Source organism: Brachyhypopomus gauderio, chromosome 14, assembly GCF_052324685.1.
Source record: "Brachyhypopomus gauderio isolate BG-103 chromosome 14, BGAUD_0.2, whole genome shotgun sequence".
NCBI lineage: Eukaryota > Metazoa > Chordata > Actinopteri > Gymnotiformes > Hypopomidae > Brachyhypopomus > Brachyhypopomus gauderio.
The window spans coordinates 1,011,688-1,037,190 of record NC_135224.1 but is presented as its reverse complement, the minus strand read 5'-3'; the positions used below and the strand labels follow the sequence as shown (position 1 = coordinate 1,037,190).

At 41.1% G+C, this 25,503-nt stretch overlaps 2 protein-coding genes across 2 annotated transcripts in view; both read right to left on the bottom strand.

The window, feature by feature from the left end:
- Positions 1–3,962: 3,962 nt before the first annotated feature.
- Positions 3,963–25,503, bottom strand: part of LOC143475438 (uncharacterized) — a 104,679-nt gene continuing 83,138 nt past the window's right edge. The window contains exons 42-56 of the mRNA XM_076973295.1: positions 24,690–24,860; positions 24,105–24,272; positions 23,270–23,446; positions 22,019–22,189; positions 20,482–20,655; positions 19,972–20,130; positions 19,497–19,679; positions 13,051–13,224; positions 11,950–12,126; positions 11,367–11,540; positions 10,524–10,694; positions 9,332–9,502; positions 7,157–7,330; positions 6,251–6,409; positions 3,963–5,966 (exon numbers count right to left, since the gene is read on the bottom strand). Of these exons, the coding sequence (XP_076829410.1) occupies positions 5,459–5,966; positions 6,251–6,409; positions 7,157–7,330; positions 9,332–9,502; positions 10,524–10,694; positions 11,367–11,540; positions 11,950–12,126; positions 13,051–13,224; positions 19,497–19,679; positions 19,972–20,130; positions 20,482–20,655; positions 22,019–22,189; positions 23,270–23,446; positions 24,105–24,272; positions 24,690–24,860 (2,911 nt within the window). The 3' untranslated portion in view covers positions 3,963–5,458. The remainder of the gene's footprint in view (positions 5,967–6,250; positions 6,410–7,156; positions 7,331–9,331; positions 9,503–10,523; positions 10,695–11,366; positions 11,541–11,949; positions 12,127–13,050; positions 13,225–19,496; positions 19,680–19,971; positions 20,131–20,481; positions 20,656–22,018; positions 22,190–23,269; positions 23,447–24,104; positions 24,273–24,689; positions 24,861–25,503) is intronic.
- On the bottom strand, positions 14,745–17,016 carry LOC143475423 (E3 SUMO-protein ligase KIAA1586-like). The gene is made up of 2 exons (XM_076973284.1): positions 15,936–17,016; positions 14,745–15,246 (listed from the first exon to the last, which is right to left on the bottom strand). The coding sequence occupies exons 1-2, from the start codon at positions 16,979–16,981 to the stop codon at positions 15,000–15,002; spliced, it is 1,293 nt and encodes a 430-aa protein (XP_076829399.1). The 5' UTR covers positions 16,982–17,016; the 3' UTR covers positions 14,745–14,999.

Below are 25,503 nucleotides of genomic sequence, written 5' to 3'. Positions count from 1 at the left end.
CCTGAAATTTCAACCACCCCCCTGAAGTCCCTAAAGAGGGTCCAAAGAACCTTAGTCCAAACAGACACCTCTGGTGGCTCCAATTAACATCCATTCATTTGCAAAAGTGTCCATTGCCTGAGGAATCAGCAGAGGGGAGAAGAGCTGAACTTGCCTCCAGTGTTATGTAAATGAGGCGTGTGTCAGGTATGGGTGGTTGCTGCTGAAAGCTTGCACCTCCTTGGCTGCCATATGAGACTGTGCAAGATCTCTTGCAAGAAGTCTCCTCATCTACAGAACCATATGTTTGAGATTTGATTTGTTTGAAAGGTTGAAATAATGTGAAATTGACACAAACATAATATTTGAATTATAATGGCATATAGGTGGCATATTGATTAGTCAAAATGACTCTGATATTTTTAACCTTATTTTAAGTAGTTTTGTCTTTTGAAAAACTGCTAATAGGTAAAAATGTTTTTACATAAATGTATACATAAAACCCTCAGCTACTTGAAATAGAATAATATTATTGAGCAATTTTAACTTATCAAGATCAAGATTTTGCAGTGTGTCTCTTCCAAATACAGCCATAACCAGCAAACAAAAATAGGAAATTTAGGAAATCTTACCAAAAGAGATATCACTACTACAGATTTTCACTACTCTCTGAAAACTAACAATGTGTTGTGTGTGACGTTTGTGACCCTAGGCTTGAAAATTGCTTCATATGGGCTTTTCAAACCTCCACCCTTTCACCTTTGGAGGACAACTTTGTTTTCATGTAAGGATCAAAAGAAAACAATTCTGTATAATACAGTACAATAGTGATAAAAACAATTGGGGTTAGGTGAACCATACAGGACAGGAGAGAAAAGAGGGGGAGAGAAAGTAAAAAGGGAAAAGACAGAAGAGCAGAAAAAACAGCTCAAATGATTCACCAACTGCTGCTACTAAATGAAGAGCAGAAAGTAAGACATAGGCCTACAGCACAAATGACTGATGTATGTGTGTGTGAGTGTGTGTGTTTATGTAAGTGCAACATAGGATAAATGTACAGAATGTACTTATTAGCAAGGCCCCAGAGGCCAGAGGCAGGCAGAGAAAGACCAGGGAACCCCACCCGCCCACGGCCCCTCCAGGATCATGTCCAAAGCCTGCTGTGTACTGGAAACCTTTGCTATCCTTGCTTCTCAGTCAACAGAGTAAGTGAAATGTGTGGTGACATGAATTTTCATCCACATGTAGGTGGCTACAGTCATCTTTCTCTTTATTATAAAACTGACACAGACATTATTTGAACTATAATTCCAAAACATCTCAAGTCTGCCTCCTTTGTACTAATTTTGGATTTTTTTCTCACTGCAAAAGGTGACATGATTATTGGTCAAAATAGCTAAAGTTCAGATTTCTCTGAAAGGCTCTTTTCTTCTCCGTCTGAGTCAATGGATCAACATAGCTCACACTATCACCCATCCCCCCGTCTACCTAGAAGTGGCTGCATGACAAAGGATGGCCTCATGGCCTCATGATCCAAAATACCTCAGCACTGGCTTTTGGCAGGCTCAGGTAGAAATGTAGTAATGTTAGTAATGTTTTTCTTCTCATGTTTCTCATGTTTCTGACAGATGTAGTTCTCCAGGTTCTCCACAGGGTCGATAAGTTTATGATTCTCATACTTTGCTGTAGTTTTATGGAGCTCCAGGTGGATTCTGCAGTAGGAGACCCCACAGTCCAGACAAGATCTTAGAGCCTCCAGCCTGTTCTCAGTGCAGGAGTCACACAGAACCTTCTGACTCTTGGAGAGACGTTGATCTGTAGTGCTGCTGGACTCCACCTGAAATGCATTCTTGAACTGAGCAGCCAGTGCAGAGATGAAAGTGTTCACACGCAGCTCAGGCCTTTGAGGGAATTCCTCCTTACAAACTGGACACTGGCAGAGTGAACTGTTGTCCCAGCACGTTCTGAGACACACCATGCAGAAGTTGTGTCCACATGGAGTAGAGACTGGATCAGTGAACACATGCTGACAGATGGAGCACTGGAGATCATCTTCAAACAGGACACTGCTGGAGGAAGCCATGCCTGACAGAGGAGACACACATACAGAGACACACACACAATCACACGTACATGAACACACGCACACGAGCACGTAACCCTAACCCTAACCTTAACCCTAAACCTTAACCCTAACCCTAGGTGGTGAGGTGATAAAGTGAAATCACTGACCAGCTGGTGTCAGAAAAATAAGCTCTGAACATCAGCAAAACTGAACAGATTATAATGAACTTCAGGAGACAGTGAGGAGGCCAGCACCACCCTATCTACATCAACACTGAGGAGATTATAGTGAACTTCAGGAGACAGTGAAGAGGCCAGCACCACCCTATCTACATCAACAATGAGATTATAGTGAACTTCAGGAGACAGTGAGGAGGCCAGCACCACCCTATCTACATCAACACTGAGATTATAGTGAACTTCAGGAGACAGTGAGGAGGCCAGCACCACCCTATCTACATCAACAATGAGGTGGAGCAGGTCAGCAGTGTCAAGTTCCTCAGCGTTCACAAAGGATCTGTCCTGGTCATCACACACCCATCACACACCCACACCCATCCAGCACAAGCACTTTTTCATCTGCTACCCTCTGGCAGACGTTATAGGAGTCTCCCAGCATGCACAAAAAGACTCAGACCGTTATTATGCACAAGCTGTTAGACCATCCATCTTCATCCGCTTATCCAGGTTTGGGTCGTGGGGGCCGTAGCCTAATCAAAGAGGCCCAGGTTTCCCTTCCCCCAGCCACCTCTTCTAGCTCTTCTGGGAGGATACTAAGGTGTTCTCAGGACAGCCGAGAGATATAATCTCTCCAGTGTGTCCTGGGTCTTCCCCGGGGTCTCCTCCCAGTTGGACATGCCTGGAGCACCTCACCCGGGGGGCACCCAGGTGGAATCTGGACCAGATGCCCAAACCACCTCAACTGGCTCCTCTCCACGTGGAGGAGCAGTGTCTCTACTCCGAGTCTCTACTCCGAGACTGTGCTCCGTACCTTATCTCTAAAGGAGAGCCCAGACACCCTGCAGAGAAAACTCATTTCAGCCGTTTGTATTCGTGATCACATTCTTTTGGTCACTTCTCAGAGCTCATGATCATAGGTAAAAGTCGGAATGTAGATTGATCAGTAAATAAAGAGCTTTGCCTTTTGGCTCAGCTCCCTCTTCACCACAAAGGTCCAGTACAGCAATACTGCAGGCACAGCACCCATCCACCTGTCAATCTCTCGTTCCATCCTTCCCTCACTCATGAACAAGAACCTGAGATACCTAAACTCCTCCACTTGAGGCAAGGACTCACTCTCAACCCAGAGAGGGCACTTCATCCTTGTCGACGGAGTACCATGGTCTCAGTTTTAGAGGTGCTGATTCTCATCCCGGCTGTCTTGCAATTGGCTGCAAACTGATCCTGGTTTGATGATGCCAACAGGACCATATCATCTGCAAAAAGGAGACGTGGAATCCTGAAGGCCACCAAAACAAACCCCCTCCACCACTTGGCTACGCCGAGAAATTCTGTCCATAAAAGTTATGAACAGAATCGGTGACAAAGGGCAGCCCTGGCAGAGACCAACTCCCACCGGGAACCAGTCTGACTTACTGCTGGCCATGAGAATCAAGCTCCTGCTCTATTTGTACAGGGAACGGATAGCCTGTTGCAGAGGCTATCTCCCAGAGCAGAGGCTGTACTCCCAGAGCACCCCCTAGAGGAACACAGTTGAATGCCTTCTCCACATCCACAAAACACATGTGGACTGGTTGAGTGAACCACATGTCACTCAGTCACACCCACGTTCTCAATCACTGGCATATTAACATTAATCACTTGCATCTGTTTCACTTCCCTGCAAAGTCCTGTGATGAACACTCCAATTTAGTTTCTCACTCGTCTCAATGTTGAATGTGCAGAGGCATAACGAGAGCCCAAACAGGCATGAACAATCGATTCCCTCTATTTAGTATGTCAGACAATACCAACCGATCACAATTGAAGAGATAATTATTATAATTACTATTGATAATTACAGTAAAATTAACACCTTAACATCATTAACTTTTTCTCCAGACAGCAAATACTTTAAAATCCATAAACACCACTTTACACACACAGCTTTATTTATTTATTCAAGTGCACAATTTTCAGTTTCCCAACTATTATTTAATTAGCCCTCCATTTTTGCATATTAACTTTACAGTGTTTATGACTATATCGACATTATACATTATCATTATGCAAATTCAGATCCAACAATGTACCCGTTAGAATTTAATTTCCAATATTATGTACATTTAAATGTCGCATTACATCAGTTGAAGTTTCGCACCATTACCTCCAAGTGGAAGACGTCTCCTTTTCTACATTACTATGTCCTTGAACAACATTGGGCCTTATTTAAACATGGACATCATCAAGAGGACCTCACAAGTAAATTTGAGAAGGACCCACAGACCACATATTTCATTTTTACATTTCTAATCTCCATAATTTAGTATATAAAACCTTTTTGTACACACTCATTTTAATCTTTCACCTCATGATAAATTGAGCTCACAGGCTAGAGTCTATTTGTGCTCCCTGGAGAAAGAGGGCCTGAAACTCCCTCATTACTGTGTGCGGAGTAATAAATTACAGGCGCCTGTCACGTCTAGCCCCGCCCCCACCTGTCAAGTCTGTTTTGTTTATGTAGCCATGTGCTATCTGTAAGTCTTGGTCCCTCCTTGTGTTTTGTAACCCCGCCTCTCGTTATTATGTTCATGTGTTCCTTGTTTTGTTTGGTATATTTAAACCAGTTTTAAAGTCCTGGCTGAGCCCTGTTGTCTGTAACCTACTGTTTAGTCAACTGTTGGTAGGATGTTGTGTATCTTAGTAACACTGTAACCGTGAGTTGAATCACAGCGCATGTTTGGGTTAAAGCCTAAAAACCACATCACCTTGGGTGCCATTTTCTACAACATGTGAATGTGTTCTTCCCAAAACTTGGAATTGCATGAACTTAATAGGTTTTATTTGCTCTACACCTTTACCTGAACTGATTTCAAAGACAAAAGATTAATGGCCTGAATCATCAGACCTGAATCGCCTTTACTACAAAAACATGGACACAGAAATAAAGAGATCTGGCTTACAAAGCTCTGTGAATTGGGTAGTTCAGTGCCAGGTGTGGTTCAGTGTCTGGGGTGGTGGGGATGTTCCCTGTTCAGAGCACAGGTTCTGTTGTATCCATTTATGAACTCTAAATCTTAGTACATGTTCAGTATCTGTTGCTAGCCACATACTCTTAAGTGTGTGCGTAATACTGGTGCCACTGGTTAGTCAGACCCTCTCCAGTGTGTGTGTGTGTGTGTGTGTGTGTGTGTGTGGATAGCGACCCCCTCTTCACTGTACATATATGACCAGTTAACCATATTCTCTTATCTGGCTATTTATGACTGGTTAATTTCTTTCTCTTTCCCTTTTTCTCTTTCCTGGGTGTGTGTGCCTGGGTAGCCACACCCCGTTCACCAGGTGTGTGTGCCTGGGTAGCCACACCCCGTTCACCAGGTGTGTGTGTCTGGGTAGCCACATCCTCTTCACCAGGTGTGTGTGCCTGGGTAGCCACACCCCCTTCACCAGGTGTGTGTGTCTGGTTAGGCTGGTCACTCATATTCTCTTCACTGGACGTGTTTTGTGTTGTATTTTCACTGTGTCTGACCGACTGACTAATCACATCTATTGTGCTAGATGTGTCTGACTGGAGAGTCGAAGGAAAACGACTGCTGGACTCTGACAGACATTCTCCATCTGTGCTGCTGGTTTCATTGTCCACACTGGTGCTCTGTGATGTCGAGTCATGATGTGGAGTTCGCTGGTCAGGAGTCTTACTACTCCCCCATGATGAAAAGGAAGCAATGCCACTCGTAATCCATTTAGTCCAAGACTTGTCAATGCTGTAAGGACAAAGCACAGGAACAATTATTACATGTGATACTCAGAATAAGTCATCAGGTCTTTATCTGTTCATCTTTATTCACTGTATAATAAATGTAGATCTACATATGGAAATACATACTTCATTTTCACCTTATAACAGCACTATATATATAATCAACTATGACTTGACCTTGATTAATGTTAATTAATTACATTAATTAGTATTAATACTTTATCACACTCATTATGTATTATTCATAATTCAATCTCTTTAGTCCAGTACTCTGTATAGTTCACTTACATCAGGTTACATCCTGAACCATTCAGTAGATCTGTGAGCTGCTTCACTGAATCTCCCAGTTTATTCTCTCGTAGGTCCAGTTCTCTCAGATGGGAGTTTGACCTCAGAGCTGAAGTTAGAGCTTCACAGCTTTTATCTCCTAGACTGCAGTTCTTTAGTCTACAGACAGAAGGACCCGTTACACATCATAAATATTTGTTATTGTTTCACTGTAAACATTATTTATCATGCCTGGCTCCTCCCCTGTCTGTCAGTTTTGTTGTTTATGTAACCATGTGCATGCTGTCAGTCTAGTCCAGGGGTGCCCATTACGCCGATCGTGAAGGAAGTGTGGGTAGATCACATGACATTAAAAAGTAGTGTATGAATGACAGGCTATCGTCCATCTGCACTGACGGTTGTATTTAGATAGATATACATGGTAGCCAATCTGACGTCTAAGGTTTGACACACACGCGCATAGGTAGATCTTTGGTCGTCTTATAAGTAGCTCACAAGCTGAAAACTTGTGGGCACCCCTGGTCTAGTCCCTCCCAGTATTTTGTAACCCCACCCCTCCTTAGTGAATTCATGTGTTTCTTGTTTAATGTTAATATATATGCCTCGTGTCTGTCTTTTCATGTTGCAGGTTATTTTGTTAAATATCAAGCCTTGTTCCCAGTGTTGTGTTTGAGCCTTGTGATCAAGTGTGTATTGTGTATTACGTGTTCTAGTTTGTTGTGTGTGAGTTTTGTTACATTGTTGTTCTGCTCTTTAAATGTGACCATGAACCGTGATCACGACTTGACTCGCTCCTCTCAGCGTTTGTGTCCGCCCCCTTTTCCCTCGACATCACCAACGTTACATTATTACACTGCAGTTCACAACAAATCTTTGTTCAGATATATGACAGTTGATTTTACTCACAGCAGTTTCTCTAGTTTACACTCTTGATTCTCCAGTAGAGGGCAGAGTTTCTCTATTCCTGTGTGATGTAGTTCATTATAACTGAGGTCCAGCTCTCTGATGTGTGATGGGTTGGAACACAGAGCTGAAGACAGAGCAGCACAGCCTGCAACATCTAGTGTGCAGTTAATAATCCTGCAGAAACAAAAAAGGACTCTGTTATTCACTGAAGATAAACCTTCTAAATATATGGATGCTTTAAGCATATACTTTAAATGACAATTCTAATCATAATGTTACAGATAAAGATAATTTTACTATCGTCAAAGTACATTTTTCATCAGTTCCTCTCTCTGAATCCCATTTTCTTATATTCTCCACATGTAAAACATGGCTGATATTTTAATTGACTGTTTTCTATCTCATGGCCTTCATCTCTCCTGCATCACTGACTCCTTCAGTCTCTAGTGCAGGTGTAGAGAGTCACTGCTGCTCTTCTACTGACCACAGAACCTCACACACACTGGAAATACGATTTACAGACTATTCACTGGCTACTCACAGACTACTCACTCCGCATTTAAAACAATTCCTCACAGCAATCCTGTCATCACACCACACAAACCTGGCCTCAATAAAAAAAATATTTATGGGACTTCCAGTGAAATCAGAGTGATTTATGTACATTACGATGTTGTAACATATATTTCCCTTTGAGGATAAATAAAAGTACTCTCTAATCGTAGACACCACTGACACTCAACACTGACTTATCACACCTTGAACAGTGGGACATTTATGTCTAAATGTTATTCATTGACCATCACTTCATCTTTAATACAATTCCTCACAGCAAACCTGCCAACATGGCACACACACCACACACACACACACACCTGGCCTCAATAAACACACTTAGGGATTTTAAAGCTCTGCTGAAAGTTTTAGAGAAGAGATTTATAGATACCTGCACATGTAATTATTAATCTGTATAAATATGCTATGTTTTATGAATATTAGTTATTTAGTTACTGTTAATTTTTGTTATGTATATGTTATGTTTTATGGTAAGTGTACGAACAATATGTATATTATTAAATTGTTATTTTTCAGCTTAATTGTTGTTTTATATTGTATTGGAAACAGGTCTCTCTTGTAAATGAGACGCCAAGTCTCAATGGGACAACCAGTATAAATAAAGGTCTAATAATAATAATAAAATACATTTCGATTGTAGGTGCAAAGTTAATGAAATCAACACTTACTGGAAAAAGATAAATGGAACACTTTCAACATTCAAACATATTACCTAATGAAATACTCAAGCTCAATAATTTACAATTGTTTTAAACCCTGCAAAATCATGGACGGATTGTCCTGAGAGATAGACTGCATTAAACATCCTGCCTGCTGCAGAAATTAGAAAGGGCTCTTTAAACTAAGAGTGATGAGCGACGTGTTCATTAAGTTACTGTTCCCCTGCTGTGTGTAAATGCACACATTGCGCTTAATTAAAAGACGCTCCTCCAAACTTTCCACATGCATTTGTGTTCACAGCACAGAAGAGAAACTGCCGACCTGTGAGCAGTATCCGCTCGTCCTTCTGTTGACTGCTGTCTAGTGTAGTTTACATGCTGCATATCAAAGTGACGGCTGTTATTCTTTGAAAACTGCCACTGTTTATTGGCATATCAGACATACAGCCGTTGATCGGCCCTCAGTGAAAAATATTTGCTTGTCCACTATTAAACACTCGTCACTCAGTGTCCAGTTTTCTTTTCTTTGGTTCGCTCATTCCAAAGGGTGAAAACGGCAGCGGGCAAGTTACACTCTAACACCCCCATACTCAAATAGCGGCCCGCGTGCCCCCCCCCCCCGTCAACAATCTAAGTTCACCAGCCCCCGTAAGTGGCCCCTTTAGTGATTGAAAAAATAAAATGTGAGATCAATGTGGTCTGGACTAATTCGAGGGTATTTCAGGAGAAAGGGTGAAAAGGGGAAACTAGTGAGGTTTTTACTATACTTTGGACAAATTTGGCAGGCCGGATTAAAAAGCCCAAAGGGCTGTATATGGGTAGGCCATAGTCTACCAATGTCTGCACTAGTACATTAATCCTCCAAATCATTATTGGAGTGTGTGTGTGTAAACATATATATGTATAGCTTTATTATTGTTATGAATGTAATAGTTCTCACTGTAGTTTCTCCAGTTTGCAGTCAGGGTTCTTCAATAGTCCGCAGAGATTCTCCACTCCTGGTGTGTCTGGTTTACTCCCATTCAGATTCAGTTCTCTCAGGTGTGAGGGGTTTAAAATGAGAGCTGAAAACAAACCACTAAACTCTGACTTACTGCATGTTTGATGCAGCCTGCAGAGCAGAAGAAATAAGAACAAGACACAGTACACATGAGATAGTTAGATCAGACCCTAGATGGAGACACAGTACACATGAGATGGTTAGATCAGACCCTAGATGGAGAGGGTTAGATCAGACCCTAGTTGGAGACACAGTACACATGAGATGGTTAGATCAGACCCTAGATGGAGAGGGTTAGATCAGACCCTAGATGGAGACACAGTACACATGAGATAGTTAGATCAGACCCTAGATGGAGACACAGTACACATGAGATGGTTAGATCAGACCCTACATGGAGACACAGTACACATGGGACGGTTAGATCAGACCCTATATAGAGACACAGTACACATGAGATGGTTAGATCTGACCCTAGATGGAGACACAGTACACATAAGACGGTTAGATCTGACCCTGGATGGAAACAATACACATGAGACGATTAGATCTGACCCTAGATAGAAACACAGTGCACATGAGATGGTTAGATCAGACCCTAGATGGAAACACAGTACACACAGTGTTGCCAACTGTCACGCATTGAGCGTGAGACACACACATTTGACTGTCTTCACACGCTCCCACGCCACACATCCGATTTCTCACGCCGAAAAAAATAATCTAGTTTATTTACCTCTGATCCACATCTATGATTCAATGAGTTACTAGTTCGCTCTGGCGCCAACCACCGGCGATCGATCGCGATATAATACTTAATTTGTGTCCATTTTACAGCCCCTGGTAACAATTTATGGTCACCAGTCTGGACTAATGCGCTATCTACTGGGGAAATGGTATTACAGGAGAAAGGGTGAAAAGGGTAAACGAATGAAGTTTTTACTATAATTTGGACAAATTCGTTGGGCCGGATTAAAAAGCCCAACAGGTCGTGTATGGATCGCGGGCCATAGTCTGCCCATGTCTGCACTAGTACATTAATCCTCCAAATCATTAATGGAGTGTGTGTGTGTAATATAAAATATATATATATATTTAGCTTTATTATTGTAATGAAGATAATAGTTCTCACTGTAGTTTCTCCAGTTTGCAGTCAGGGTTCTTCAATAGTCTGCAGAGATTCTCCACTCCTGGTGTGTCTGGTTTACTCCCATTCAGATTCAGCTCTCTCAGGTGTGAGGGGTTTAAAATGAGAGCTGAAAACAAACCACTAAACTCTGACTTACTGTCTGTTTGATGCAGCCTGCAAAGCAGAAGAAAGAAGAACAAGACACAGTACACATGAGATAGTTAGATCAGACCCTAGATGGAGACACAGTACACATGAGATGGTTAGATCAGACCCTAGATGGAGACACAGTACACATGAGACGGTTAGATCAGACCCTAGATGAAGACACAGTACACATGAGACGGTTAGATCAGACCCTAGATGGAGACACAGTACACATGAGACGGTTAGATCAGACCCTAGATGGAGACACAGTACACATGAGATGGTTAGATCAGACCCTAGATGGAGACACAGTACACATGAGATGGTTAGATCTGACCCTAGATGGAGACACAGTATACATGAGATGGTTAGATCAGACCCTAGATGGAGACACAGTACACATGAGATAGTTAGATCTGACCCTAGATGGAGACAGCATACATCAGGTGGCCATCAGACTTCTAATTCAAAATGGCATTTAAAAAATTCCACCTATACCTTAAGAAAGCTAACTTTCAATACTCTTCAATATATACTTGATCAAAGCAGTGCTAGTTTTTTACCCATTTCATTGAAATCTCGACAACAGAAATATTTTTCAATGATAAATATGCAAGATGTCATGAGCTGATGTCCAATGTGTGATCACATCACAGTACCAGAAAAACAGTCTATGGTGGTTCTAATTAGATTTCTTACGTGAGTTTTTGCAGTCTGAAGTGTGAATCCTGCAGTAGAGCACAGATCTTCTCTATTCTGAGGTCTTTTGGTTTAGATTTACTCAGATCCAGCTCTCTCAGTAGTAAGGGGTTTGTTCTTAGAACTTTAGTCAGAGAATCACAGGCTTCCTCTGCAGCAGGACTCTTCAACAGTCTGTAGAGAGAGGGACATGCAGTTATGATAAATGTTCAGTATAATGGAGTAAGGAGAGTGTTACTGTTATCACTGTAAAGCACAAACGCTTTATAGTCACTCAAGCACAGGACATCGCGTATACACACATTAAACAGACGAACAACACGAGCCCTGTGTGATGATGAGATGAGCTACAGGTGAGAATGGTGAACACACTCATATAAACCCACACTCACGGACATACGCATATGGTCATAACTAGACACGGACAACACAAACACACGCCCAAAGGGAGGGGTCAGGGGCTATACAGTCACACATTTACATATCATTTAGCGGCTTTACTCTATTCGCTCAATACTGAACCATTTAAAACAAACACAAACGTGTAAACAATACAATCACAAATGTGTGTTAACTTCTTCACCTCAGTTTCTCCAGTTTGTATTTTTTATCTTTTTGTAAATCAGTGAGCAGCTTCACTCCTGAGTCTCCAGGGTCGTTTCCTCTCAGATCCAGCTCTGTCAGGTGTGATGAGGGGTTTGATTTCAGAGCTGAAGACAGAGCTTCATATCCTTCCTCTGTTACACTGCAGTCTATTAATCTATCGATAAAAAAGATAAAATTTAGAATCTAAAACATCTTCTTTTCCCCACTGTTCCTCTGTAGACAATGTCTAGAGTTAGGGTTGGGTGTCGGGTAGATGTCACGGGAGGCCAGTCCCAGCACACAGGGCTTTGCCTCAGCCCAGTTTTCATCTTGCTTTCCTGTCTGTTTCTGCCATGTGGATACGATCCTGGTTTGTGACATTCCTCCACCACCCTCACCTCAGTCGCTCTCTCTCCTTCCACGACATGTGTGGAAGTTCAGGGTAGTTTATTGTTGATGTACAAGTGAGTATATATGGATTCATACTGCAGATTCTGAATCACCTGAATTACTACTGATATGCACAATCCAGTGTTCTACATTTTATCATGACTGTAATTTCACATAATCTCTTTCAGTTCAAATACAGAGTGATGGTGTGACGGGCAGGGGTGAGCAACAAAAAGGAAGCGATCACGGCAAGTCTCAGGGAAAAATGATGGTTTAATAGAAAGTGTGCAAACCTAAAACCCGTGCAATGTCTCCAAATTAAGGATATAATGACCAGCGGTCAACTGGTACAAAGACAAGACATATATAGGCAAACAAACGACCCTCAGGTGAGACGGATCACGGGCTCCGCCCACCTGAGGGACGCACATGACGTCACCAAACAACAACAGCCGCTGTGGACAGAAGTGGCCGGTAGGGGGCCGCCTCACCGTGACAGATGGACCTTTCAATGTCCTCATAAAATTACATACAGTGGTCACTCATTTAACTACATACATTCATGTTAGATTCAATGTAATTATAAATAATTTATACTCAATTCAATCACCAATTAATATGTATTTATACTAATAACAGAATAATAAACCCAGAGTTTATAAGTGTTCTTATATTTACTGTATGAAGTTACTTTCAGAGGACAATTTACCTCAGAATCTGCAGTTTACAGCTTGTCTTCTCCAGCCCTGTACAGAGCTCTCTCACACCAAAATCCCGCAGGTTCTTGTTTCTGAGGTCCAGTTCTTTCAGATTGCAGGATTCTGAACTGAGAACTTGAGAAAAAGCTGAACAGCTCTCTGCTGTCAGGTCATCATCATTTATCCTGAAAGCAAAATGACACGAATGACACATGAAATTTATTTTAATGCACCCCCAAAGTTTTTTAGAATGCTGACTGAATTAATTTGTAAACAGATTACAAATCCCTTCATTAGAGTAATAAAAACACACAGGGGACTAATAAGCACTGTTCTATATGCAGTTGTAACGTTCCAAACGGGCAGGTGTGATGCAAATGCAGGTTGGAAGTGAATTTATTAAATAACCAAGACAGGTAATGAAAACCAGGCTAAGGGGAACACAAGACTAAGGGGCACAAACACAGATACAGCAACACAGTAATACACTAACAAACACGTAGCACTAAGTATGATAACTACAAACACTACGAACAATGAGGTAAATGCTAACGGAACAGGACGAACACAGAGGGCTAGCGCAATCCACATAACACGGGCAACACGAATAAACAGGAATACAGACCAAATACACATGGGAGACGGATTGTAAATCAGCAAGGGAAACAGAGCACGGAATGAGACATGAATTCACTTGAACACACAAGGTAACTGAAAAGGTTGGACAACTATAAGACACACACACGAGGACTAACCAGATTTCAGGCGGGGAGAATAAATGGGGGAAACGCGAGAGCAGAAAACAGAACCAACAAAGAACAACTTACAGACAATGACCGACGAGGGAACTGGACACGCGGGGCATTTAAACACAGACTAAGGGGGAATGAAACAAGACACGGCTGGGAACGATAAAGGGGCAGAGACACAAGGTACAGGGGCGGGACAGACAGAGGAAAACCCAAGGGAATGAAGAAACAAGGCGGGGCTAGGGTGAACGACACAAGACGGGGCGGAGGGAGGAGCTATACGTGACAGCAGTACTTCTCCTTTGAGAAACACTATGATAAACAATTATAGATTTTGGTCATCTGTGTGTGTGGATATTCATCTTAAGGTCTGACAGTAAAGCAGACAGACCTATTTAATCATGTCTTGGCTAATCATGTGCACTTCAGTTTATAATCCAAAGATAAATATGACTTAATCTAACGGCCTACAAGTTTCATCTCCATCTGGCATGACAAAATCATGATATAACAAAGCTAAAAAAAAAATGATGTCATGAAATCAAAGGACTACACAACAACCATAATGCACGAGGGCACGAGACTTGATCAAAACAATTACTGAAAAAAGAACACACACGTCAAGACAAACACTAACCAGACACAAAAAAGGGGGCGTGGCAAACACATACCAAAGGCATAACAAACTCATTTATGTATGTATATACATTTACCAAAGGCATAATTTCCATTTGAAATGATTAAATACTAAACTCCCTATCATCTTATCGGGCTCGATCTGCCACATTTAAACTAGGAAGTGAATGCAATTCATTATTTGAAACCAATAACATTAATGGTGATCACACACACACACATGCACACCAGTGGTGTAATCCTAAAAAAATAAGTGGGGGGTCGCACCTGGACTAAAGGCCGAGCCGGGGGGGTGTCTGGTATGTGCTCTGTTGGAATATGTCTAACTAAAAGTGAAAAAGTGACACCTCAGTAGTTGTGCGTGATATTGTGTGTATCCTTTTATTTCTTACTTTTCCCACACATCCTCTTTCCAAAAAAGAGCCTAAGAGAATATCAGGGATTTTAAAAAAGCAGATGTAAAAGATTCTTGAACCACAACCCGAAACACAACAGTAAATCCTGAAGTCCTAGAACCCTGAAATATGGTAGAACAAAGGGGGGCTGTTAACTACAGTGGCTTTCTCATTGAATAGTTATAGAAATTGCCACAATGGATCTGCAATCACGTCCTTTGATGCAACAACCCGTGTTTGTGTGTCAGTGGCAGACCGATGATTCCGCAGCCACAGTTTGGCATACTTTGTCGGATTCCATAATTTCAACGGAGGACCATGCAGCTTAATGAACAGCAGTGACGACACGTTTGAGATGAGCAGTTTACTGCGTGTGTCACTAATAATTATGTTCATGTGGCTAAAGCCACGCTCACATTCAGCTGTGCTGCATGGAATGATGTGTGTGCAATTCACCAATGTCTGCAAGTCAGACGGTGCGTCCACCAGCATTAACATAGTCCCGGAATGCAAAGAAGACATGTGGCCCTGGCATCTTAAGCCTGGTACACAACTTTGTAACTTCATCTTCACCAAAACCAGTAGGTATCTCTGAAGGCCATGTTGTTTCATCCAGCACACCAAACTGTTGGATTAAATCTTCATACTGTTGCTGACATGCATCAGCTTCAGATCTCCTGTCTGTTCGACTACTGACGTTTGATGATTGTGTTGTAAACAGCCTCTTGAGTTTTGCTTCCACTTTTCTCTGTCATTGTATCCAGAACTCGAATGCTGCGACAAATCAGTTTGTCAGCATAAGCTATTGACATGCCACATTCCTGCAGCAGAAGTGATAAACTGGATAACTCATATAATGCATCATACATAAGTCCAAGGTCTACAAGAAATTTTGGTGAGCGAATCCTTTTCAGTATTCCAAGAAAGGATGATATCTCTGTTGATGACCTGCTGTTGTCACAGGAAACCTTCTCAAAATGTGTACACAATGACTGATAATTGTTCCACACAGCTGATACAGTGCGATTAGAACTGGCAACCCATCGCACATCAAATATTCATCCAATTTTCCTCAGTTGTTGACCCAATTCCTCAGCACAGCTGTCTTATTCATGCTGGTTCTTGGGTGAATGGCTATAGAGTGAATACAGCTTGTCAAAAAATGCCTGGAAATGGTTCACGGCTGAAACTTCCTTGATAGCTGCTGACACTGCTAGCTCTAGGTGATGATTCAAGCAATGCCAAATGATGATTTTTGGATATTTTTCAAGAAGCAAAGCAGCAACTCCAGAATTTCTACCAAGCATCACGCTGGCCCCATCACTTGCAAATGCGATTAGATTATTCTTCAAGTAATTGCTGTCAAACCCATAAAAGGCAAGGCATTTTAGAAGAGACTCAAATATTGTTGCAGCAGACTGGTCTGCTAGTTCAATGAGGTCCAGAAACATGTAGTGAGGTTCCCCATTTTGCAAAACCTGACATTTCAGATACACAATACGCAGACGCAGACCAATACGCGTCTGCAGACGCAGATACACAATACGCAGACCAATACGCAGACCAATTCCTAAATCAACACCATTCAGTTCTTGTAATTCAATCAAATGTGGATGATCTGAGTAAGGTCTGTCTTGCTTTGCAAGAAAATAGGCACTCCTGAAAACTTTCTCAGTTTTGTCAATAAATGCCCTGTTGATGGTGTCCACGTGAGTCTCTATTGCTTGCTCATCAGCTTTATTGTAAATCTTGTTGGCTATAGTGTGTGAGGTTGAACCTTTATGTCGGTTTATCTTCTTTCTCAATGATGCAAGCTTAGACTGCTGGCTATTACCATAGTAAGTGACACTGAATTTTTTCCATTCTGCAGCAATTGAAACTCCTTGTGGCTTGTGAATAGACAAATCAACTGATTCACAAATTTTGCAGCCCAATTTTCCCTCACGACAATCTAACCATGGAAAAGACTTTTTCTTTTCAGTCCACTGATCCATGGTCCAAATATCTGGATAAGATTTGTCTATACTTGGCAAGGGCGTAGTCATTGCAGGTACAGGAATGTCACTGTCCGTCTCCATGACTGCTGTAATGGCAGACTGCTGTTCTTCGGGTTGTGCTCGTGCAACTTGTTCAGTAGGAACATCTAGGGGCTGTAAGTCCATATTTGTTTTTTTGGAAAAGAAAGCAGTCAATTTGACTCCCTGTGAAATTTTAGATTGCTTCATCTCGACCTTGTAGTAGACTAAAATTTAAAACAACCAGAAGTCATACAGCAGGCATGCATAAGATTTCAGCATCCTATCTGTAACGTAACAACAGCGTTATCATGGAAGAAATACAAAATAATGTAAAAACAATGCAGGTTTGTTTGAACATGATTCCCTATTCATCTTGTCCTGTGTTTTCACTACTACTACGCATTAGTTATCATAGGCGGACGCTGATGCATGACTGCATGTTTTGCCTTCAAAGTTAAAAATAATGGAAATTGTACATATTGATCATAAACATATCTTGCTTAACTGTAGACGATTGTATCACCGACCGCAAAACAGAAAATACATTATAAAAAATTATTTAAAATCAGTTTATTTCAAATCTTCCCCATCATTGCTGCTGTATAGGTAGGAATGAAGTGGAATCCCAGGCTATAGTCGTGAAAAGGTGAAATTGATCGAACCAGTGAACAGAACAAGATGCAACTGTGTAACACTAACAAAACTGCAAAACAGAGCAAACCGAAATGTAGGGTGCAGCATAGCTAACTACGTGACTCAGTCGTCTAGCATGACTTGGCTAAGACAAGAGCGTGTACACTTTAGATGCCCTGGGCCCTGGCTTAACTAGTCGAGCTACTGCAGTCCAGTCCTGACTCAGGACTCCTGGGATGAGAGTATAGTGTATAAATCACAGGAGAAAATAAGCTTCATGCTACTTACTTGTTGGTAACACAGAAATTTGCAGTGGAGCCTAAATTTCGCTTCTGTAGTGCGCGACTCCGCACATTGCGCGCAAACCTGAGCGAGCGGCGGAGGCGTTTATACGTGACGCGTCACATTCTTTGCAGTGTTGTCCGAAACAATATGTGGTATTATAGCACAGTTAGTTCCGACCCTACAATGTGATTGGCTGAGAGGCGATTAGGAGTGCCAATATTACACGTTATAGCACTGTAACCGAAGCTCTCCATGTATTACTCCGCCACATACAGGTAACCTAGCAACGAGGCAGCATTTACAAGCCAAACAGCGCAACTACAAACAAGCAGCAACATTATCAAAATGAATTACAGGTAGTTCGTTAAATCTATTGGCTTCGAAAGAATTTGTTTCGATCTGAAACTGGAGGATGAAGCTATAAATGACCAGCCTGATTCCTCCAATGAGGTTTGTCACGCTTACAAACAATGATTTTGATGAGCTGGAAATGCAGAGAAGCGAAGTTAATACCGTAAAACAAACGTCCTGGGCTCTTAATGTATTTACATCCTGGTTAAAGAGCAACGACATTGCAGTCGATTTTAGTATTATCAACAAAAATGAAATGAATCAACTTTTACAACGTTTTTATGGATCCGTCAGAAACGTGAAGGGAGAGTTATATAGCATCAGCAGCTTCGTTGGTTTAAGAGCTGGACTGAACAGATACCTGAACGAACCTACAATCAGCCGTGGATGGTCAATAATTGTTGTACTTTATTTTTAATAAATACAACTTTATCAACAGTTGTTTTTGTGTATATTTACCTCTATAATATTTATTGGGTAAGGCTGTTCCAGTGTTGTGTAAGTTTAGCTGCGAGCGATTGAATGGAACAGGTCGTATTTTCTCGTCCTCTTTAACTCAAAATCTTTCAATAAACAGCGATAATTGAGCTGTGGTCTAATCGCAATAATACACTCGAGGTTCGTGCTATAACGTATAATATTGGAGGGATTAAAAACTGTGTAATATTAGTATTATTGCGTAAGTATAAAGAAACACCCCTCAAAAACAGGGGAAAGAACATTTATCTGACGAATTTTAATGTTGCATTGTGTTCCAGGTTTGAAAAGTGCTGCAATTTTGGCTCAAGTACTTGAAAATGCTTGAAACGAACTATTTCGTTTCACAACAAATAGCTGTCTGACTGAACAGGTTTCTTGTATTACACAAGACACGAGAGAACGTGAAGACTTAAGATTGGGAGTTTCGCGTATTTGTATAAATATGTAACTTAATTAAGCTGAAGGTGCTGGAAAATATTGAAAATGGAACTTCAAAGTGCCGTACAAGTGCTTGAATTTCACCTTGTAAAAGGTGGAGAAACCTGACTTTGACTTTCACCTTGTAAAAGGTGGTGAAACCTGACTTTTGCGCGGCACGCGCAAAGTTACAAAAATCGAGAGGTGCACGACCTCGCGACGCGGAGCCACCGCGTCATTTTTGCCGCACGGACCCTCGCGCCGGTCGCGACGCGTCAAATATAAACCTAACTTTAGACATAACAGTCTCAGCAAGAGCAACATCCAGGGGGGTCGCGTCCCCCCTGTTAAAATAAGTGGGGGACAGCGTCCCCCCACGACCCCCCCCCCCCCCCCCCCCCCACTACACCCCTGATGCACATACACATGCACACGCACACACACACATCAATTCTGAGACCATATGAACTCTATTATTAGTAAAAATACTGACTGAAGTTTTTCCAGTGTGCAGTTTGAGTCCTGTAGTAAAACACAGAGCTGCTTCACTCTGGAATATCCAGACAGTCCTGCTGTGTTCCTGTCCAGTTTCATCTCTTTCAGCAGTAAGGGGTTTGAACCCAGACTTTTAAACAGAGAAACACACGCTTCCTCTGCAGCAGGACTCTTCAACAGTCTGTAGAGAGAGAGGAGAACAATTTAGTTTAAATAACATTATTCCTCTCTTCAGCTAAAATGCCCAGCAATAAACATTCCTCCCACTGATTGGTTAGCTATGATCTTACTGTTGACTGGTTATATTAAAACTGTTACCAAATACTTTATTAAGACCATTAATACATTCACAATAGGAGTTCTATAACGTGGTTAACATAGTAAACATAGTAATAAATGTCAATCTTCAGTAAGGATTGGTGAATTAAAGGTAATTCAGAGATATTTACTGAGGCCAGTCCTGGATTTCTCACCTTAGTTTCAGTTTTGGTACATCAGAGAGCATCTTCACTCCCCATTCTGCAGGGTGATTCCCTCTGAGATCCAGTTCTGTCAGGTGTGATGAGGGGTTTGATGTCAGAGCTGAATACAGAGATATATATCCTTTTTCTCTCACACTGCAGTCTGAAAGCCTGGAGGAAGGAGAGAATATAATTAGAATAGCAATTATTAGTCATTCAACGTTACTGATGAAAGAGTAATAAGAAATGAAGAAATACATTATACATTTTGGTTTAGTATTGTAAAAAGTAGACCAGGCCAGAGCAACACAAATGATGCCTACAACATTAAATACAGCTTCTGAGTAACAGCTTCTGTCTTGGCATAGCACCATAAACTGGACTACTGTATTATCAGCCATTTAATATGTGCAGAAATAACAGGTGGAGTTTACATTATTAATTCATCAGTAAATTCCTTCTTACAACAAATGAAGATAGTAAAACCATCAGAACTCACAACTACTGAGAGCATTTACTTACTTCAGTTTTTCCAGAGTGCAGAGGGAATTCTTCAGTAGTTTAGCAATATGACTTATTCCTGCATCTCCTATCTGATTCCCACTCAGGTTCATCTCTATCAGGTGTGAGGGGTTTGAACACAGAGCTGATCCCAGATCAGCACAACCTCTCTCTGTAATACTGCAGCTACTCAGACTGCAAGCACAGACATGACAACACTCAGGTGAAGTATTCAGTAGTTAATCTAGAAATAGAGATGCTAACAGACAAAAGTCAGGCTGTTCTTGAATCTGTATAAACACCTCAAACGTAACCAGTCTTTCCACTACATTGGCAACAGAAGAAAAACCTGATTTTGGCCAGTTGTTAATTATTAGTATGTAGGGATCAGATGATAATAGGTGTAGATCATCTGTCTATTGAAATAGCAGCAGAGACTTGACTACTGTTTATCAGCTGTTATATCTGACAGGTCAAGTTTACATGGTTAAACAACAGAGTTTCTGCTAAAAGTTAAAAGACCAAATACAAACACAGCATGACTGACAGCAGCAAAGCTGAGAGAGCAGTTGTACTGGTCACAGCTGGTCAGTCACAGCTGAGAGAGCAGGTGTACTGGTCACAGCTGGTCAGAGTCACAGCTGAGAGAGCAGTTGTACTGGTCACAGCTGGTCAGTCACAGCTGAGAGAGCAGTTGTACTGGTCACAGTTGGTCAGTCACAGCTGAGAGAGCAGTTGTACTGGTCACAGCTGGTCAGAGTCACAGCTGGGAGAGCAGTTGTACTGGTCACAGTTGGTCAGTCACAGCTGAGAGAGCAGTTGTACTGGTCACAGCTGGTCAGAGTCACAGCTGGGAGAGCAGTTGTACTGGTCACAGCTGGTCAGAGTCACAGCTGAGAGAGCAGTTGTACTGGTCACAACTGGTCAGAGTCACAGCTGAGAGAGCAGTTGTACTGGTCACAGCTGGTCAGTCACAGCTGAGAGAGCAGTTGTACTGGTCACAGCTGGTCAGAGTCACAGCTGAGAGAGCAGTTGTACTGGTCACAGCTGGTCAGTCACAGCTGAGAGAGCAGTTGTACTGGTCACAGCTGGTCAGAGTCACAGCTGAGAGAGCAGTTGTACTGGTCACAACTGGTCAGAGTCACAGCTGAGAGAGCAGTTGTACTGGTAAGTCACAGCTGCACTGGACTGAGTTCACCAGCACTGTGTAGATATGATGTATAAAAAATATGTAAATAAAGAAGTTTTAAACCTAGTGTCTTCAATATACTGTATTATAGTGACTGTGCTGAACTGTCCACACATTAAGACAAATGGAACTTCAACACAGAGGAAATTTAGCAGGATTAGGATTTGTGATTTAAGTGTTCTGTGGTGTATTCTTCATGGTGTTAGTGTTTGTGATTTAGGTGTTCTGTGGTGTATTCTTCATGGTGTTAGGGTTTGTGATTTAAGTGTTCTGTGGTGTATTCTTTATGGTGTGTGTCAAATTGTGATGAAGCAGGTCAGGGGAAGAAAGCAGGTACCAGAAGCATTCATTTCATTTAAAAATTCTTACTTTAGTTTCTTTGGTCTGCAGTGAGGATCCTCCAGTAGATCAGAGAGCTGATTCACTCCTGAGTCTCCCTGTATTTTCCCACTCAGGTCCATCTCTCTCAGCAGTAAGGGGTTTGAACCTAGAGCTTTAGTCAGAGAAGTACAGACCTTCTCTGCAGCAGGACTCAACAGTCTGGAGAGAAAAGAAGAAATTAATTTTAATAAAAATCAATGTCATAAGTCACTTTTATCTCTGTGGTATAGACAAAATCTATGCAATTTGTTGTTATGGGAGAAATCTACACTAAAGTATAAATCTGAATTTACACTTGAATTAGAAATACTTCAGAATGACTTCATTTAAATTTTAGAATTATGCAAGTAATTGTTTTACTTTTTAAAATTATTTAACCTTTAAACACTAGTTGTCCAAATACACGTTACTGACCAGGGGCCTGTGTTAAGAATCTGTGATGTGTGAACAGAGACTTATAGAATGTGATCACTGGTTTCTGCCTCTATTGAAGCATTTCACTAAGAGCTCACACAACACACTGCACAGTCATCAGTGTCATGGCACAGATTATCATCAGTAATCACTCCATTAACCTATGAAATCATATCTTGTTTTGCACTGACCCACTAATACCCAACAACAAAATGCACAATGCTGAGAGGAGAGAGATTTAATAAAGGGCAATCCAAAAACATTTGTCATATAAGCAGTTCAGGGTCAGATAAGACAAAGAGTCAACCATGTCAGGGCTCCAGAGTCACCCCTCCTGTCACCACAGGAGGAGACTCGTGAGCCAGCGCTCGCTTAAGAACAAAGTATCGTGCTGATTTCACTGATGGATATGCTATATCTCATTTCCAGTTTTTGACTGTTTGGTAATTGTATGGGATTTTACCACAGACAACCCAAGGAACCCTGTGCCATACTACTCTGTAGGGCTCTCAGCATACGGCTGGGAGTACATGCAGTCATTTTAACACTCTGTATTTGGTTATTTCAAAAGATCTCAACATATCAGCCTTTGTGAAACATATAGTTTTATCATTTGTTGTCCTAGTTAAATAGATTTTTGCATATCTTTGGTAGTGTTTGCTTTTTTATTTGTTCTAAATATTTGTCTTAGCCAGTTAATCAAACTGTGTAGTACCTGCTGTCTTTAACCCTCTGAGGTATTCTGGCCTTTTCTAGGTTTAAGACCATGCTATGTATAAAAAGCCCAACAACCACTTTATTTATATATAGAGCATAAGTGCTCACCTCAGTTTCTTCAGATTACAGTTTGGATCCTCTAGTATCTCAGTGAGTTTCTTCACTCCTGAGTCTCCAGGGTCGTTTCCTCTCAGATCCAGATCTGTCAGGTGTGATGAGGGGTTTGATTTCAGAGCTGAAGACAGAGCTTCATATCCTTCCTCTGTGATGTTACAGTCACAGAGTCTGAAAATAAGACAAAAATCACTTAGTGAGATGACAACTGACAGAAATTAGGAACACTTGAGGAACATCTTTAAAACACACAGTAGTAACAGCATCAGTGTAGCTGTGTAACAGCCAATTTAAACAAAGAATGCCAATTAACTTAATTAAGAATGCCAATTAAATTAATTAAGAATGTCAATTAACTTAATTAAGAATGCGTCACAATCCTCAACAGGAAGAGCCAGTGTGTTACATTTGGAGCAGCATTGATTCCCTGACCAGAGATCAGTATTCATTTGTAGATTATATTTACTACCATGACCAATTTAATTAATAAATGCCACAATTTACTGAAAGGTTAATATCAGGATTATGGGGATTGCAATGGATACATAGATGTATGGAGTAAATAAAGGAAAAATAAAAAGCTACAATATTAACTAAAAGTAAATAAAGGCTTTGGGTGAAATGCCAGGAACACACACACACACACACACACACACACACACACACAGATATACTGTGTATATATAGATACTGTATGTATAGATAGGACATATTGTGTCAGTGTGTTCGCACGCATGTGTGGGCGTGGTGTGCATGTGTGTAAATAAAATACACAATATCTGTTTTTGCACATGTATGCTCATACATTTATGAAGGTAACAGTACTCACTGTACTTTCTCCAGTTTGCAGTTAGGATTCTTCAGTAGTGTGCAGAGATTTTCCACTCTTAGATTATTGGTGTTCAGATTAAGCTCTCTCAGGTGTGAGGGATTTTTAATGAGAGAGGAAAGCAAATCAGCACAGTCCTTCTCAGTCACAATTACTGTTTTATTCAGCCTGTAGAGCATAAAGCAAGAGTGAGGTAATGATATACAGTACATGTAGGAGTGAGGTAATGATAAACAGTACACAGTGTGTTGTAAAACGTTAGTTTATGATGTATGTAATTAATCTGATGTCTTACGTGAGTTTGTGTTGTAAAACTTTAGTTTATGATGTATGTAATTAATCTGATGTCTTACGTGAGTTTGTGTTGTAAATCTTTAGTTTACGATATATGTAATTAATCTGATGTCTTACGTGAGTTTGTGTTGTAAATCTTTAGTTTATGATGTATGTAATTAATCTGATGTCTTACGTGAGTTTGTGTTGTAAATCTTTAGTTTATGATATATGTAATTAATCTGATGTCTTACGTGAGTTTGTGTTGTACATCTTTAGTTTATGATGTATGTAATTAATCTGATGTCTTACGTGAGTTTCTGCAGTCTGTAGTGTGGATCCTCCAGTAGAGCACAGAGCTGCTTCACTGAGATGTTTGTTGACCTACACTTGTTCACATCCAGCTCTCTCAGCAGTAAGGGGTTTGAACCCAGAGCTTCAATCAGAGAATCACAGGCTTCCTCTGCATCAGGACTCAACAGTCTGTAGAGAGAGAGGGACTTGCAGTTATGAAAAATGTTCAGTATAATGGAGTAAGGAGAGTGTTACTGTTATCACTATACAGCACTAATGCTGTATAGTCACTTAAGCAAAATTCTAATTGGGCATTCATTTTTTAAATCGTTAATACCACACATATTCAAGACACAGATTAATCAGATTAACACTAAATTTATTCATTATAGTCTTAAAATTAATTAATTAATTGCATGATTAATAATGTATTTAAATATCAAATGAAGAATGCTTAACTACAAGAATAACTTGTATGTTATTCTTTCAATTTATTTCATCGTTTGTTTGAATCCATTTTGTAACGGTGAGGGTCAGGGCGAGGGCTTTAATCACAAACAACGTTAACAAACAGCGAAGGGAGACGTTCATAGAAATGCACAATGTGCACAGACACAAACATTAAGTGACTGACAAAGACGAGCACGGGACATCGCGTAAACGCACATTAAACAGACGAACAACACGAGCCCCGTGTGATAACGAGATGAGCCACTGGTGAGAACGGTGAACACATATAAACCCACACTCACGGACATACGTATATGGTCATAACTAGACACAGACAACACAAACACACGCCCAAAGGGAGGGGTCAGGGGCTATACAGTCA

Bases quoted from the DNA above. Each gene is read 5' to 3' on its own strand.
- LOC143475423 (XM_076973284.1), bottom strand. From the start codon at position 16,981: ATGGACTTACAGCCCCTAGATGTTCCTACTGAACAAGTTGCACGAGCA. The intron at 15,247-15,935 runs GCATGAATAAGA...CATTCCATGCAG, and splicing joins AGCCATTCACCCAAGAACCA to CACAGCTGAATGTGAGCGTG.